The sequence below is a fragment of the Blennius ocellaris genome, assembly GCF_963422515.1.
Source record: "Blennius ocellaris genome assembly, chromosome: 18".
NCBI classification, from domain to species: Eukaryota; Metazoa; Chordata; class Actinopteri; order Blenniiformes; family Blenniidae; genus Blennius; species Blennius ocellaris.
The window spans coordinates 3,372,427-3,388,890 of NC_137667.1; the positions used below are offsets into that span (position 1 = coordinate 3,372,427).

The window sequence follows — 16,464 nt, forward strand, 5'->3', positions numbered from 1 at the left end:
GCGGAAGTCTCGCGAGATGTGCGGTTTGACCCTGCCCTATGTCTCGCGCACTCGCAGCTCCTTCGCTCAGTATAAAAAGCAGGACATCGACGGACGGAGGACGGCTGGGGAGTCGCAGCCCGGGAGTGTAAATAAGACCGTCAAAACTGTGTTTTATTTACAAGCGCGATGCCGGCTGTTTTAAAGTGCCGTTCCCAGTTGTTTTAAACCGTTTTTCGTATATTTTTTTTGGCTCTTGTCTCTCGCCTATTGCCGTGTGGTTCTTACACTACGCGTATAATGGCGAGCTCGGCTAACTCGAACCCAGTGGTAAGGATCAATCTCTAAGGATTGTCGGAGGGGGGGAGAAATGGGGGTAAAGTTAATGAAAAAAAACTGTCAACAAGCTGGTCTTTTTGAATGAATCTGCTTTTATTAAACACTTTCACTGTTACATCCATCATGAGGAATACTCAGGCTCAGCCAATTCACCATTATTAACCAGTTTCTTTGAGGGAAATGTCAAACTAAATAGCAAGTCGAGGGTTTTCTTGGCCATTTGGTTCATTTTAGTGTTGGAAAAAAGGGCTTCTGGTAGTATAAACAATGTTATTTAGACAAAGCAATATATATATTTAAATGCCTGTGCTGCTTTAGCTTGTGCTGGATAGTTTAAAAAAAATAGAAAGGAATACAGATGTATGCAAAGCACATTATCACAATCCCGAGTTATCTTTTAGTTTTTATTCCTTTTTTTTTTTAAAGCAAAATATTAAAGGTTTCAGTCGCTTTTAGTCAGCCTGCTGCCTCATCATTGTCCTCCATTTCCACGAACAAGCAGAGAGGGTTTCTCCGCCCCAAACCTCCTCTTACGCCCCCCCAAAAAAGCCAGAAATCCTCCCGCTCCTTTAAAAAAGATAATAATACACGAACTACTTCACTGGAGATACATTAAAAGAGAGAAATCTCCTGCGGAGTCGTGTTTTGTTTTGTTTTAATCGTAGCGGAAAAGTGGCCGCCGGCCGCGCCGTGTTAAAATGGCTTCCTCGTGCCCGGTGTGCGTCTCGCGCGGCTCTGGCCCTCCTCCTTCCCGCCGCCTGGTTTTATACCGCCATGTTGGCTCTCTAATATAGACTTGCCCGGGATGGGAAGGTGCTACTCGACGCTACGTCACGCGGCTCCACATATAAACACCAGACGGAGCTTTAAATAGTGGAGGAGCCGACCGGGCCGAGGGGGAGGCAGGCAGGCAGGCAGGGAGGGAGGGAGGCTCAGACCGAGGTCTGCAAGCTGCGGACCGGCGGCGGCCTCCTCCTCCTCCTCCAAGCCGCTTCGGCTGCGCGTTTCCCCGGGTTCCAATCAGCCGTTGGCGCCATGGGATGTAAACATTGTTGGTCGTAACCGAGGGGCTGCAGCCAGCTGACAACAACCCCCCCCCTGAGATTATTATGCACTTTATTTGATTATACTAATGATGCTTAAGTTATTCTGCAAGTGTTAAAATGTAAAAATTTATTTTTGATCACTTTGTCACAGCTAATCCCTGATTAACTCATCAGATTATATACGATGCTGCTTTTATTGTGAAATTTAACTATCCTTCCAGGAAAACTCAAATTTGAAACACAAATAGCATCATATCTAATCTGATGACATGAATTCCACAAGGTTAGATAAGATGCTGTTTTTAATGCAAATTTGAAGTCATTTCAAGAAAACTAAAAGCGGCTTTATATCTAATCTGGTCGAGTTTGTCAATTTGGGACTAATTTGACAAGGTAATAATGTAAAAATCCCATAGAAGGAAGCTAATGTAGTCAAATCAATCCTATATTTCAAGATTTAACCATTTTAGATGTGATTTTTGTTGCAAAATTGCAAAAAAAAACTAACCCAAAGTGCTTTCTTTAATCCTCATGAACCGGAACTTTACCAGATTAGATGTACTTTCAAAATGTAGTAATCTTCCCAAGCCAATTAAAAACGACAACAACAACAAAAAAAATCCACAATTGCTGAATTTGCCAAACAATAGACAGGATGCAGTTTTAATCATATCATTCCCAAGCAAATTAAAAGCAGCATCAGAGCTCATCTGGTCAAATTAATCCCACATTTCCAAATTTAGTTGTGCTTTTTACAGTTTGCTTGTTCGAATTCGTAAATTGTTAAGTAAAGAAACTATCATATTATTAGAAGCATTGTTGTTTTTAATGAAAGGAGCTCATCCTTCCCCCAAATGTAAACAATGCTGTTTTTATTTAGTTTTTTTTTTTTTTAAATCCTCAAGATATTAATCCGTCTCTCTTGTTTCTCCCTCGCAGCCTAAACTCTACAAGTCTGTGATCGAGGACGTGATCAACGAGGTGCGGGAGCTGTTCCTGGACGAGGGCGTGGACGAGCAGGTTCTCCTGGAGCTCAAGACGGTGAGTTTTCCCCGGGGCGGGCGGGCGGGCGGCGCCGGGCCGGAACCAAATCCCGGAGACGACTCTAAACAAGCGGTGATTGTGGTTCCCCTTGCAGCTATGGGAGAACAAGCTGCTGCAGTCCAAGGCGGTGGAGGGGTTCCACACCGAGGAGCAGGCGGCCCTGCAGGCGGCGGCGCAGCAGCAGCAGCAGCAGCAGGTCCAGCAGGTGCAGCAGGTCCAACAGGTCCAGCAGGTGACCCAGCCCGCACAGGCTCAGCAAGTCATCCTGCCCCCCCAGCAGCAGCAAGGTGGGTCCACACAGACGCCGCCGGCTAGTCGCTGAGACCAGTGTTTTTCAACCACCGTGCCGTGGGAAATTATCCAAATTCACATTTTTTCAAAAAAAAATAAAAAAACATTTGCTCTCAGAGCCGCTGTGTGAGCAGTGTGCAGAGTAATCAAGTATAAATACTGTGGCGAGCGCCGCGGAAGAATTGCTGAGTCGAGATTCTTTCCTGCCAGCTGATCACCAGAGGCTTTTATTTTGACACGATCACACGCAACCGGAACTTCATGACAGGATCACATTTCTCACTCATGGTTGCTCACCAACATCCAACAAACCAAACTAGACGACATAATGAACTATCTGAACTGAGGAACAAAAACACAACACAAGCACAAATCAACACACACAATAACCCTTGATAACCTCCGGCAACACATAACCTGAACTCCCATCATGCCCTGCAGCGACCAACTCCCTGATCGCTACAATACTCTTCGCCACTAGATGGCAGCACAGAACTTTGCCGGTGAAATCGAAACCGACAGACGTCAGTGTGGTTAATCTCCACCTCCTGCTACCATCTTGTATCAAAGTACTGTGTCAGTGACAGTGATGGAGAAGTTTTTGAAAAGGAAGAATGTGAACCAGGATCTCAGCTCTTCATCCATCAGGTCCAGGTTTCACACTGAGGGAGGCACTATTAAAAAAAAAAAAAAAGAAATTGGGAAATACTTTTTTCTGTATTTACTTGATTCCTGTTGATAAAACTTTGATGAGAATGACTTTATATTGTTAATAGAGGCTACAGAGTTTCACATTTTAACATTTTCGGGTGGTGGTGGTGTGCCTCCAGATTTTTCCAAACAAAAAAGTGTGCCGTGGCTCAAAAAAGGTTGAAAAACACTGGTTTAGACGACGTGCGTAACAATTCTTCAGGCCAGAGAAACATCCACATGTGGCGACAGTTTTCAGTTTTATCGTCGGGGTCGCGGCGTTTACACCCCTAGTACTTCTACTTCAAGTAAACTTTGGAATTCCCGGCTGCGGGTTTACTGGAACTACATTTATATTTCTGAATCACGTGAAGGATGTCATCAATCAGGGTCTTTCACTTACATTAAACACACGTTTATTACAGAGGAAATGTAGTTGATTGTGGAACCAAGCCGGCTCGTTTCTCGTGTGGTTTGTGAGTCTGAGTCATTTACACCAGAACGTTCCGCGTTTACATGAAAAACGGCTGTAAAAAGGGTAGAAATGCACGTTCTTGTCAAACCCTGCTCGCTGCACCACCGTCAATAACAACAATGGCGGCCGCCAGTGTCGTGAATTTCATATTCTCCCGGGGTTTGGTAGTTTTATAGTTGAGTCAGTGTAAAAAAAACCAAAAAAACAATCCAACATGGTCGCCTGTCTTTACCAATGTCTGTACACTCCCATTGTTAATGTTTTTAGTTTCATTATAAATAACACAGCGCCCACTAGTGGCCCACCAGGAAAAATGCACTGATATCTTTTCTGAAACAAACAAACAAACGATGTGTTTTCACCTGAGCTGTTGTCGTGTGAACGGGGCCTGATGGCTTAATTTCACGTTGGCCAGTGTCAATCTGGGATTACGATCACGCGGGACACGCAGGCTTTGGGTGGAGGTGTCATGGCGGAGCCTCGTAAAACCTTTTCAAGTGGCTGTCGTGATTCACGGGATCAGACGTAGACGTCCACGGTGCTTCGCTCGCCCTCAGCCAAAGTTTTATACTGCGATCAGTCGGCGATCCACAACTCGGATGCAGGAATCAAAGGAAGGGATGTACCTGATAGAAACCTGACGGTGTTTCTCTCCACAGCTCCCCAGCAGCAAGTCATCGTGCAGGACTCCAAGATCCTCCAGCACATGAGTGCGACGGGGATGGTGAGTAGCTTTCACTACAGCAGGGGTGTCAAACATGTGGCCCCGGGGCCAGAAGCGGCCCGCCAGAGGATCTAATCCGGCCCGCCATGTGATTTTTTATTTTTTAAGTATAAATATGAAAACTGACAGAAGCTGATCTAAAAACACTAGATCGGCAAAAATGACATTCAAAACCGCCCTTGGTCAGAATTAATTAATGCGTCTGTGGAGGTCACATGACGCAACACCTTTCACAATAAAGGTGTCCAATTTATGTGAAATGATGCTTTAGACACGTAAACTCCAAAAAACTTTCCAGATGATGACAAATTGTTTTAATCCTGAATAAAAACACGATATCCAGATACAGGTGACTGAGGGTTTTGGTTTTTTTTGCAAATATAATATCTGATTAACTTTAATATGTAAATTTCAGAATAGACTGGCAAATTCTTGCAAAAGGATCAAAAGAAGGAAAGACTTTGACATTTGTCCAGATCTGCAGTTTAATGTTACGTTTGACTTGTTCTCCTCGAAGCTCTCACCAAAGTAAAGGTCGAGTTCACTGGGAAACGTCGAGAACCTCATGTGTTCTCTGACTTTATAACAATGTTTGATTGACGCCACGACGAGGAACTCCTCAAGCACACGAGTCTCTATTAGTCATCAAGTACAAGTCATGCCGCTTTTGATTATTCATGTTTGTAAGAAGTTGCTCTTTTATTACCTCGGATGTTGAATCCACCGAAATACACACCTTTTCTTTTTAATCTCAACACCGTAAACTATTTTTCTTCGGAACTTTCCATTAATGTCAACACTCGGATAGAATAGAAAGGCATTCTATTCTATTCTATTCTATTCTATTCGCACCCTAATCCTTTAAACAAAGATTCTCAGCTTCACTTTCATATTTCATATTTCATCTGGCAATACATATATTTATACATGTGCAAGTACACTATTACCATTGGTATTATTATTATTATAAGTATACTATTACTATTGGTATTATTATTATTATTGTTATTACTGATATAATATATATATTGTTGTTATTGTTATTTTATTGCTACCATATTGTTATTGTTATATTATTGCTACCATTATTAGTAGTACTATACACGAGTATTATACACTATTTCACACTGTTATATCTGTATTATTGTTATTATTATTATAGAATGCCTACTTCTAATGGCTCTGCCACTGCACCTTACTATCTATTTATCTTGCTTTTATCTCCTGCTTATTTCTATGTGCCCACGTTCCGTTCTGTGTTTTACTTTATGTCTTATACAGAGATTTTTTTATTTTTTACTAAAATGGACTTTTCCATCCATCTACCTACCTACCTACTTGTAAATTGATCATCTTTTCTCAACGATAAAAGTTTGAGTCGTTGCTCCAGAAATGGAGCTTTGAACCCTTTGAATAGCTGTGATTTTTGGTTTCATGGTGAAAATGACCCTGACACTTGAGCGGCGTTGTGTTTTTAACATTCTCCCTCGACTGAACCCGTCCGGTGCTGACGCACTTCTCCCTTCGTCCTCTAGAGTGCAGCAGCGACCGCAGCAACTCTCGCCCTGCCCACCGGGGTCACCCCATACCAGCAGCTCATCACCAGCCAAGGTAACCCCCCCCCCCCCCCAAACCGGCTCGTCTCGGCAGCGACCCGAGTGGGGCAAAGATCTCCTCGCTTTTTTCTTTCTTCTTCTTCTACAAGTTCACCCTCTGCTCGGTTGCCGTTTCAGGCCAGATCCTGCAGGTGGTCCGCGCTCCCAACGGCGCTCAGTACATCATCCAGCCGCAGCAGCAGATCCTCCTGCAGCAGCAGATGCAGCCCGGCGGCGTGCAGGCGCCCGTCATCCAGCAGGTAACGACACCACGCGGCCGCACGCATCTCATCAAGTCGGTTTAACCAGGCCACGTCTTCCTCTATAATTGGTATTTCATGTAACTTATTATCGGTTGTTTCTTTTTAACTTTTTTTTACATTACTGCACTAATGTCCTTGGGTGTGTGTGTGAGCGCTGAATGTGTGTGTGAGCGCTGAATGTGTGTGTGAACGTTTAGGTTATTCTGTATATACGGTGTGTCTGCTGAGATGAATGCAATGCTGAATGTGAGAATGCCTGTCTGTGTTCCATTGTATGTCCACTGGGTGTTTTGTAGCTACACCGCAATTTCGTTGTACTATGAACAATGACATTAAAGCTTCTAATCTAATCTAATCTAATAATCTGTAATTGGAAAAACTCCGGTTCTCGTTAAAGCGGCTCCGCTCAAACGTTTCAGAGCTCGTGGAATCCCTTTCTGTTGTATATCGAGTCTCTTGATTTATACCCAGATCCTGATGAGGAATGATCTCTTCTATTTATTTATTTATTTATATGTTTCTTTTTTTCTTTTTCCTCTCCCCCCCAATTTTTTATACGTGGTATGAGTGTGTGTGTGAATGTTTATGTTTGTATTGTAGGTTTGTGTCCAAGGTTATTTGACCTGAGCGGGGTGGGTGGGTTAAGGGAGGGGGGGGGGTGCATGAGGGTCTTTATTACTTTCGAAATGTACCATTCCATTTACATTTGATTGGAAAATGTCAATAAAAAGAGTTGGGCTAAATGAGGCCACGGTTGTGGACAATAACCTGGAAGTGTTGAAGGAGACGAGCCACGGAAAACACAAGGGTGTTTCTGGGAAATCAGGATGACGCTGATCACGCAAATCTCACCCCCCCACCTCGAGGAGTGTATCTACTATTACTGCTAATAAGCTGCCAAAGAAACTTTAACAGTTAAATGTAACGTGACCGTGCATGCGTTTTGGGTCAAATCAGTTATTTGGGATTTTCAGCGTGTTTTTGCAGCGTTTTTGAGGCGATTTTCCTCAAACAAGTGTGTTTTTCTTTTGTTTAATGTGTTCAGGTTCTGGCTCCTCTGCAGGGAGGTTTGCCGCAGCAAACGGGAGTCATCATACAGCCTCAGCAGATCGTCCTAGCTCCGGGAAACAAAGTCCAAGGAAATACGCAGGTCAGAATCACAAATCCGCTCTGCAAAAGCTTCAAGCACCTGCCGTGTTTTTACGGAATCTACAAGGATGGGGGTTGATTTTTCTGCATCCAGCAGGGGGCGCCGAGACTCAGAACATATGCTTGATGTGGAGACTTCTCTGTGTCTCTGGAGGTTGGTTTGTTTCCAGGGAGCTTGTATAGACGTTTTAACAGACGGAGAAATACCACCGATGGCCTGCGGGGGCAGTGTTGACCAGTGTCGCTCGTGGAACCAGGCGAAGAAACGGAAGAAGCTTCAAATGATTTGTGTGCACAGTTTATAAATGTCTTTACCGCTCTCCACTGGATTTCACATACTTCAAAATTTATTTGAGTAATTTCGAACTTGTTTAACTTTTTTGGATTGGAAACGTCCCAAATGAAAGCGCCGCCGCCCCCGACTGGAAGTAACTCAACTCAACTTTATTTATAAAAGCGCTTTAAGCAGCCGTAGCTGAGACAAAGTGCTGTACGTTGAAATAAAAATATAAGAGGCAACATTAAAAACATTAAAACAATAAAAAAGTTAAAGCAATAAAAACAATCAGATGGTAAAACAATAAACAAAACATAAAAAGTTAAAACAATAAAAAAAAGCGAAGGCACTAAAACCGGAGCAGAGTCTCACGCGGAGGTAAAAGCCAAAGAATAAAAATGGGTTTTAAGACGAGTTTTAAAAATGGACAGTGGGGGGGCTTGTCTAACGGGGGGGGGGGGGCATTCCAGAGGTTAGGATTACAACCCCGGCGAAGTAAGAGACGTACGACAATGTATGAAACATGTCGACGTATGCGTGTAAATAAAGCTTTTAATGGTTTGCCAGGTCTTCAGGGCCTCGTTTACACAACGTTGTTGGTTCGGTTGGAAACAGAGTTCACGTTGGGAACAATGTAGTTTTAATGTCCGTTCACTAGTGGGCGCTGTTGTCGTCTATAAACTTCTAACGAAAGTTTTCTGCTTTCACTTGAAAGTGAATATTTGATATTTGTCCATAATCTCCATTTATTAGACAGGCTTTGCAGATTTTTATTTACTGACCGTATCCTTCACTACCAGGCGGTTTCTAACTTGACTCTCCTCTCACCTGACCCCCCCCCCCCCCCCCCCAGGTGATGCAGGCTGCAACGATGGCGCCGCAGCCCGGTCAGGCCGCCACGGCAGCGCAGGTCCAGCAGGTCCAGCAGGTCCAGCAGGCCCAGGGTGCGGCGGCGCCGCAGGCCCAGGCCCAACAGCAGGCCCAGGCCCAGCCTCAGGCGCCGCAGCCCCCCATGATGCTGCAGGTGGACGGTGCCGGGGACACCTCCTCGGAAGAGGAGGAGGATGAGGAGGAGGAGTACGACGAAGACGAGGAGGAGGAGAAAGACAAGGACGGTGGCGAAGACGGGCAAGTGGAAGAGGTGAGTGGGGGGGGGGGGGGGGGGGTAAGAGAGGCGGGGGTGTCGCGACAGAGGCTCTCTGATTGGTCCTCAACCACTACTTGGCTTTTGTTCCTCAGGAGCCTCTGAACAGCGGCGACGACGTCAGTGACGAAGAGGACCAGGAGCTGTTCGATACGGAGAATGTAGTGGTGTGCCAGTACGACAAGGTAGGACGCCTTTCATCCCGCGAGGAACCGACACACATCGACGTGTAGGGATGTTCCGCTGCAGCACGTTGCTCAACACGTTAAGATTATCGGTCAATTAAAACCTCATTGGGATTTATTCAATGCTAAAATCTCAACAACAGAAATTCTCAATATATAAACTTCAACAAAGACATGAAAGCAACATCCAACTGTTTGCTACGAAAAGGTAGGACGCCTTTCATCCCGCGAGGAACCGACACACATCGACGTGTAGGGAGGCTCTGATAACGGGTCTGCTGCAGCACGTCGCTCAACACGTTAAGATTATCGGTCAATTAAAACCTCATTGGGATTTATTCAATGCTAAAATCTCAACAACAACAGAAATTCTCAATATATAAACTTCAACAAAGACATCAAAGCAACGTCCAACTGCTCGTATTGGAACGTTGAACCCTTATCTACACCGTCGCACCTTGTTTAACGCACAGATTAAAACCCACGTACTCCCTATTGATTCCCCCTCGGGAGACATTGAGCGATGAGGGTCAGTGGGTGGAGGTTTGAAACAAACGAGCAATCTCTTCATCCTGGAGGAGAATCTTGTGCTCAACTCGAGTCTAAATCTGCATTTCGAAGAGTGTGAGCCGAGCCTTTGAGCGCCTCACCGAAAAACTGATACCGGTTGATTTTTTAAAGTGAATTGGTACCCTGTAGTATCGATGGATTTCCTTCGCGACCTATAAAAGTCCAGAACTCGGTGGCCGTCCATAGTTCTTGCTAAATACTGACACGAGTCCGTGAGCAGAGGTCAAGACTAGTTCATGTCTCCGCGTACTCGTCTGGCCGGATCTTCCAACGTTGCGTGGGCGAACGACATTAGAGGCAGCGTTCCGGCGTAAGCCGACCCGGCGTCCACCTGCTCGCACGCCCACAGCCTTCACTCTCTCGCCCTCTCGCCGCAGATCCACAGAAGTAAGAACAAATGGAAATTCCACCTGAAGGACGGGATCATGAATCTGAACGGGAGGGACTACGTCTTCTCCAAAGCCATCGGCGACGCCGAGTGGTGAGGCGACTCGCCCAAGCAAAAAAAAAAAAAAAACGAGCGAGCAAGCAGGAGCAAGGGACTCCCGTCACGCCTCCTCCTCCCCCTCCCCCTCCCCCTACTCCTCCTCCTCCTCCTCCGGTCACGCCAGCATCCCTCCATCCTCCGTGGCCGGATCCATTCAGGAAGCCGCTTCGGAGTCTTTTGAGAACTCTTTGTGACGAATCCAAAGGACTGTGAGGTACTGTACAAAAACCGGGCGTCGTCGGAGAAACGCCCCACCGCGCCTGCATGTGGGGGAGGGGGGGGGTGGGGGTGGGGGTGAACGGAGCGCTGTTTCTCTCTTTTCTTATTTTCCCCTTCTTCCAGGCCTATCTGCCCCCAACATCCTCCCCCTATACTCCCCCCCCCCCCCTGAAAGAATTCAACACAGGGAAGTCGCATTTCACGTCATACAGGTGTAGTGGACCAGGTGACCTCCTGCTGTGTCAGAGGTCACTCACCACCCCCCTCCCCCCCCCCCCCACCAAGTAGAAACACCGTAGTCGGTTGACTGGATTGACTCACGTCTCCTCCTCCTCCTCCTCCTCTGTCCAAACTTTAGTGCCACCAGTCGAGATCGCTGCCTTTTTTTCTTTTTTTCTTTTTTTTTTTATATATATATATGACCCGCGCTTGATTTTAATTCACACGTTTTCTCCACGAGGTGCTCCAGGGTTTAAACAGAAGCAAACCACTTCTACTTTTAAAAAAAACCATTTTATTTTTAAGAAAGTGTCTAATGAAGGGTTTAGGATTAACATTGGTTTTTAACTTGACTAAAAAGATGTTTTGTTTTAATTTGCATCCCAAAAGCATTTTAATCCCCCCCCCATACAACCTCCCCACCTTGGAGCGTCATTCCAACTTTTCATCCTGAAAACAGGAGAGAGAGAAAAAAAAGACACGGACTTGATCTGTACAAAAAGGGTGTGAGTGTGTCTTGTTGGTGTGTCTTCAGTTTGAAGGTTTGCACTGTCGGTTTCTTCATGTGTTGTGAAGTCGGTCCATTTAATCAGTGAGGACGTTTTCTTTCTTCTTTTTTTTTTTGTTTTTGTTTTTGTTTTTTTAATTTGAACCCCCCCCCCTATTTATTCCTTAAAGTTCCCACCGCGCTCTATTTTCGGAAAAAGGTTGGAAAGCCAAACTGTGCTCTTATAATCTAATAAGTGTTCCTTTTTTTTTTTTCTTGCTTTCTTTCGTTTCGTTCTTCTCGTTGGCCTGACAAAAGCTGCGTTCCAAATCATGTCGTCCGCCGTACCGCTCTCCTGCGCGTTCCTTTTATTCGCCCATTTTTTTTTAAAACAAAAGGTTTTCTACGGAGGCGAGTTGAACGCGGGCCTGTGTGTTTCTCTGCCGTTTGTTTTTAGGGCCCATCGTTGCAGCAATTTGAAGTAAAATGTTGGGGGTTTTTTGTTTTTTTTTAAAATCCGCTTCGTTCGAAAAACACAGAAAAGACGATTTTTAAAAAGCGAAAATTCTTTTTTCTTTTCTTTTCCTCTCTCCACCAAACTGTCCATTTAAAAACAGCCGCCGTGCTTCCGGCACGCTCGAAGCGCCGCGACGTACCTTTGGCTTTTCACGATCCGCCGTGTAGCTTCATCGTCTCTGGATGTCGCCGTGTGCCTTTCTTTCTTTTTTTTTTTTTTCCTGCCGTGTCACGAATGAAATGAAAGGAACCCGTACCTTCTGCTTTTTTTTTTTTTTTTTTTTTTTTTAAATTTTCATTGTTTTGTCCCCCCGTGTGTTTTAAGTGTTGTTCAAATCATTAAAGAAATGTAATGTTCATATTATTCATGAAATTTGTTTTTTTCTTAAATTAAATCAAAAGTTTGGATCAAAACCCATCGACTGTGCTTTGAATATATATGGAATGTAGGTTTTTATCTCCGGCTGACGGCGGCAACGACGGACCGAGAGGGGAGCAGGTATAACAATAAATATAATAATATAAGGCTGGTATTTTAAATTTAAAATTTTCGAGGGGGAAAAAAATCCCTACAGAAGAGAAATAAATGCATAAAACTTCAGACATGTTTTACTTTAAAGATGCCTTTAACTAGCCATGAGAGGATTGTTATATTCTTTATGGATTTCAATAGTTAAGATTTTGGTGGGCGGGGCTTAATGTCAGGTGTGTTTTCAAGAGAAAAAAAACTTCCGTAGAATTTTGTGGCTTCGTTTCCATGACGATGTTTGGAGTCACTGTCAAACGCTCATTTGTGTAAATTGCGCCCATCTCCGTGAAAACGGGAGGAAAGCGCAACTTTTTGAAAAATGTTCCGTTTCTGTGCGAACGGGGGGTAAAAACATCAACTTTCCTGAAACGCCGCTACCGCGCTTGCGAATAGTTCTTCACATGTGCGAGTCGATGGAACAATGGCGGCCTGCAGAGTGTCATGGTGTCCAGATTCTCCCGTTATCGTTGTCGGCCCACATACGTTATCCGTGTACTTCCATTGTTTCTGTGTAAATGAACGTAGATCTCGCCAATGGGATTTCTCCAGATAATCTCCCAAGACATCCAGAGAAATCCGGAGTCAGTCGACGGTCTTTTTCTAAGCAGTTTCTGAGAAGAAATCCTTAAAAACCAGTCGTATAACAACAGGAGCCGAGCAGAACAATAGTTTTATCTGCTAATGTGACAAACGTTAGGAGCTTTAGCTCTCCCTTGGTGGAGACTGTGGTTTATTAATCTATCAAATTTATATTTTGATTCTTTTAACCAGTTGACCAGAATTCGGGGAACGATTCAGGTCTTGTGCGAGTTTTAAACATTCATACTGAGCAGTTTAGAACCAAGATTTACAAGTTTACGTTCATTTTTTTTGTAATGAAACCACTCATGCGCAGACGACGGTACGCTATAAACATTAAGAACAGGCGAATACAGGCGTTTTTTCTTTATGGACAAACGGAAGTTGTATTGCTATTACAGGTGACGCGACGATAAAACTACCAAGTCTACTACACGACAACAGTTGGAGCATTTTCAAAAAGTCCCACCTCCATGGCCGTTTGGCAATAAGTTGCTGTTTCAAATGGCCACAACAGCAAGAAAAGTTTTGCATTTTCACTTGAAATTGTTGCCGTGTGAACGACCTGCCATTGGAATCATACAGCTGAGTAAACAAGGGTTTTACTTTTTTTTTTTTTATCAAAATTGAACCATTTACGGACACTGTTGAGTTGTGCTTCCCCCCCACTCCGCTCTAATCCAGCGTCTGGATGGCTGTCAGTGTTTTTTTCTTCTTTTTTTTTTCACATGCTGGGCGTTCGCCCTTCCCTTCCTCCCAACTGCTACCCAAACCGATACAACCCCCGTCTTATTTCCTGTCGGGTATATTACCAGACGGAGGTGTGGCGCTGTCTGGGATTAAGAGCCGAAATCAGAAAACTACACGGGAGATTTCACCCTTTGATTGTAAACGGATTTGATGGCGGCCTGTCGCTTCTACACTAAATCACACTTCACCGGGATTTCATTCGCCCCCCCGAAACAGACCGTGTGGAGGAAGAATGTATCCCTGGCTGCCTCTGATGAAGTGGGCCCTCTCGCTCCTCCCGGGCACTCAAGACGTAGGAGTCTTGAGCCGCTGGCGAAATGAGGCTCGTATAATGAGGCCCCGGAGATGTGGAGCTCAGCCTCCGTGGCGTTCTCTGCTTACCAGCTAAACTTGCGGTGGCTACCAATCAGCCGCTCGGCGGGAACGGGGCTTGTAAGCCACGGCGGGATACAAGCCGTCGTGGCTTTTTTACGTCCTCCTGGGGGTTCTTGAGGGTCTCTTTCGTCTCGGCGAACGGGGAGAGTGTCTCTCTCCGGGGGACAAAAAGTGCCTCGATCCATTTCTAATGGGGAACTCCTCCTCTCTGGGCCTCGGCTCCAGAGCGTCTCGCCGTTCACGTACACGCCGTAAACGGGCGGACAGAAGACGGGATCGGTAGAAATAATGGCAATTATATGAAAACGCAAAAGAAGGAATGTAAGGATGTAATTCCTACTAAACCTCATCTCCGTGTAAACACGAAAAACTTCTCTGGAACGCGGGTTTTACTACACATGTGCAAGTGGGATCCCCAACAATTAGAATGTAGGTTTTGAGTTTATAGTGTATACATTTTTACGTACAGCAAATACCGAGTGGATTCCAATCCCTTTGCTCCCAACATGTATGGTTAAGGTTTATTATATGATGGGTTACATGCAGAGAAGTAATTTTTCTCGATGCCTCAATAAAGTTAAACCAAAGTATTGGTAGTTCTTGTTTAGGCCAAATGATTAAGGTTGATATCCTCTGCTACATTTAAAACCTGACGTTGCACTTTTACCCAAACGTGCCTGAATATTCCACACAAATATCAAGAGTCTAAATGCGAAACTTGTTGTGACGATACTCTTTGAGTGTCAAACAAAGAACAGAAACTCTAAAAGTCAGTGGTTTGCATCGGTTGTTACTGAGGAGCGTTCGGGATGGGATCTTGACTCTTCGAGATCCCCGTCAATGTGCACTGGCCTGAGGAATAACAAAAGGAAAGACGTCATAAACTGCGGGGATTTTCTAAGTACTGGGTGTGCACTCGAAGGCTTTGGCCTCCGCCGACTGACGAAGGAAACCTCAGATTCTGTTTCCATTAATCTTTTCCCATTTCTCGAGTTACCGAGGCGCATCGTCGGCTTCCGTCCTGCTTATTTGAGGGAACCGCTCGGGGGGGAAGTGTTTATTTGTAATACGGCGGAAGGAATGAAGCAGAAAGGCCTGAGAACCAGCGAGGAGAAGAATGTCAAAATAAATCCATCCCAAATCTATCAGTTTCTCCGTCCATTAATTGGGGCCAAAACCCGACCGACAACAATCCCGACGGTTGAAAGTGAAGGGTGCACATCCAGGGCGTTCTTACAGGTGCGAGACACCGATGCAAATGTGCGTTGGCTTTGATCTTTACCAGTCTCGACAAACACTCAAGAGCAGCGAGTTAACGTTAACTCCCCCCCCACACTCCCAAACGCAGCCAGCCTCGTCAAGCGGCTTCGCAATTCCAACAATCCACACTGGGTTCGCTGCTAATGGATGATTGGCGGAGACGGACGCGACGCCGTGGAAAGCGTTCCAAGTGAAAATGACGTCCGGTTCGTCTGTTTGGAATTCACCCGTTGAGTCAAAGTCTGGAACATGGCGAACAGATGCCACTCTTGATTTTTTACAGCTTTAAAAACTCGAATGTCTTTCCAGCTTTGAGGTTTTTTTGACCAACGCTCATTTTTGCTGATGTTCTGAGAATGTTCTTGAGTGATGGACATGCAAAACGGTGGAACAAGTACTTTCCATACTAGTGGGGGGGGGGGGGGGGGGAATTCACCAATTGGGTTCGGATATCTTCAGGACAAATATGCAAGCAAAATTTTCAAAAGAAAAAGGGTCTGAAATGATCCCTCTTTCCTGGAAAGTCCGCCCCCCCCACCCACCCCTTGAGTTCATCTGTACGTTTCCTCGAAGAAGAAGAAGAAGAAAAAAAAATGTCACCCAGCAAATCAAATGCTAACCAGATGTTAAGCCGCCATTGGCAGAAGGTGTCCGTTTGCACATAATGACTCAATATCACACAAGTTACACGTGTCCCAGTCGTATTTCATCTCCGCCGATTGTATAAGTCACGTCTTTCCGTACGAGGAGGGGAAAGGATCACGATCCAGGCTGGAAAAACAACCGCGGCATTCCGGGGGAGAGCGATGGCTCCGACGGCGCGCATCTGTGACTTTCATACCTGTGTGTAATTTGTAGAAAATTGCTAATAATCCAAATATGCCTTGTGTTTACTTTTGTAATTGGATCATGTGCTCCGGGGAGATCAGACGGCACCCCTGCAAGTTGTTTTTCCAGGATCAGAGTGCATTACGGCAAAGTGGTGATATCTCATCACTCGGAAAAATCAGTAATAACAACAATGAATTAAATTGAGTGAAACGTGTATTTAGTGCAGGTATGTGCCACAGAGAAGTACATTTTCATTGTATTTGCAACGTCTCAGTACTGATTGTACGTAGTTAAAAAAAAAAACTTTCAGTGTTTCATGTTTCTTCCATAAATCCCTTAATACGTTCATATATTTACATTATATACAGTGAAAAGGATTATAGGAAAGTATCCTGTGCTCATAGACTGAATAAAGTTTCCACGGTTAAATGGCACCCTTGA

General features: G+C 44.9%; 1 protein-coding gene across 1 annotated transcript; it reads left to right on the plus strand.

Annotated features, from left to right (window-relative positions):
• Positions 1 to 167: 167 nt before the first annotated feature.
• gtf2a1 (general transcription factor IIA, 1) lies at positions 168 to 10,658 on the plus strand. The gene is made up of 10 exons (XM_080513674.1): positions 168 to 309; positions 2,304 to 2,405; positions 2,503 to 2,695; positions 4,524 to 4,588; positions 6,124 to 6,199; positions 6,322 to 6,443; positions 7,492 to 7,596; positions 8,726 to 9,013; positions 9,112 to 9,201; positions 10,149 to 10,658. The coding sequence occupies exons 1-10, from the start codon at positions 280 to 282 to the stop codon at positions 10,254 to 10,256; spliced, it is 1,179 nt and encodes a 392-aa protein (XP_080369800.1). The 5' UTR covers positions 168 to 279; the 3' UTR covers positions 10,257 to 10,658.
• Positions 10,659 to 16,464: the final 5,806 nt, after the last annotated feature.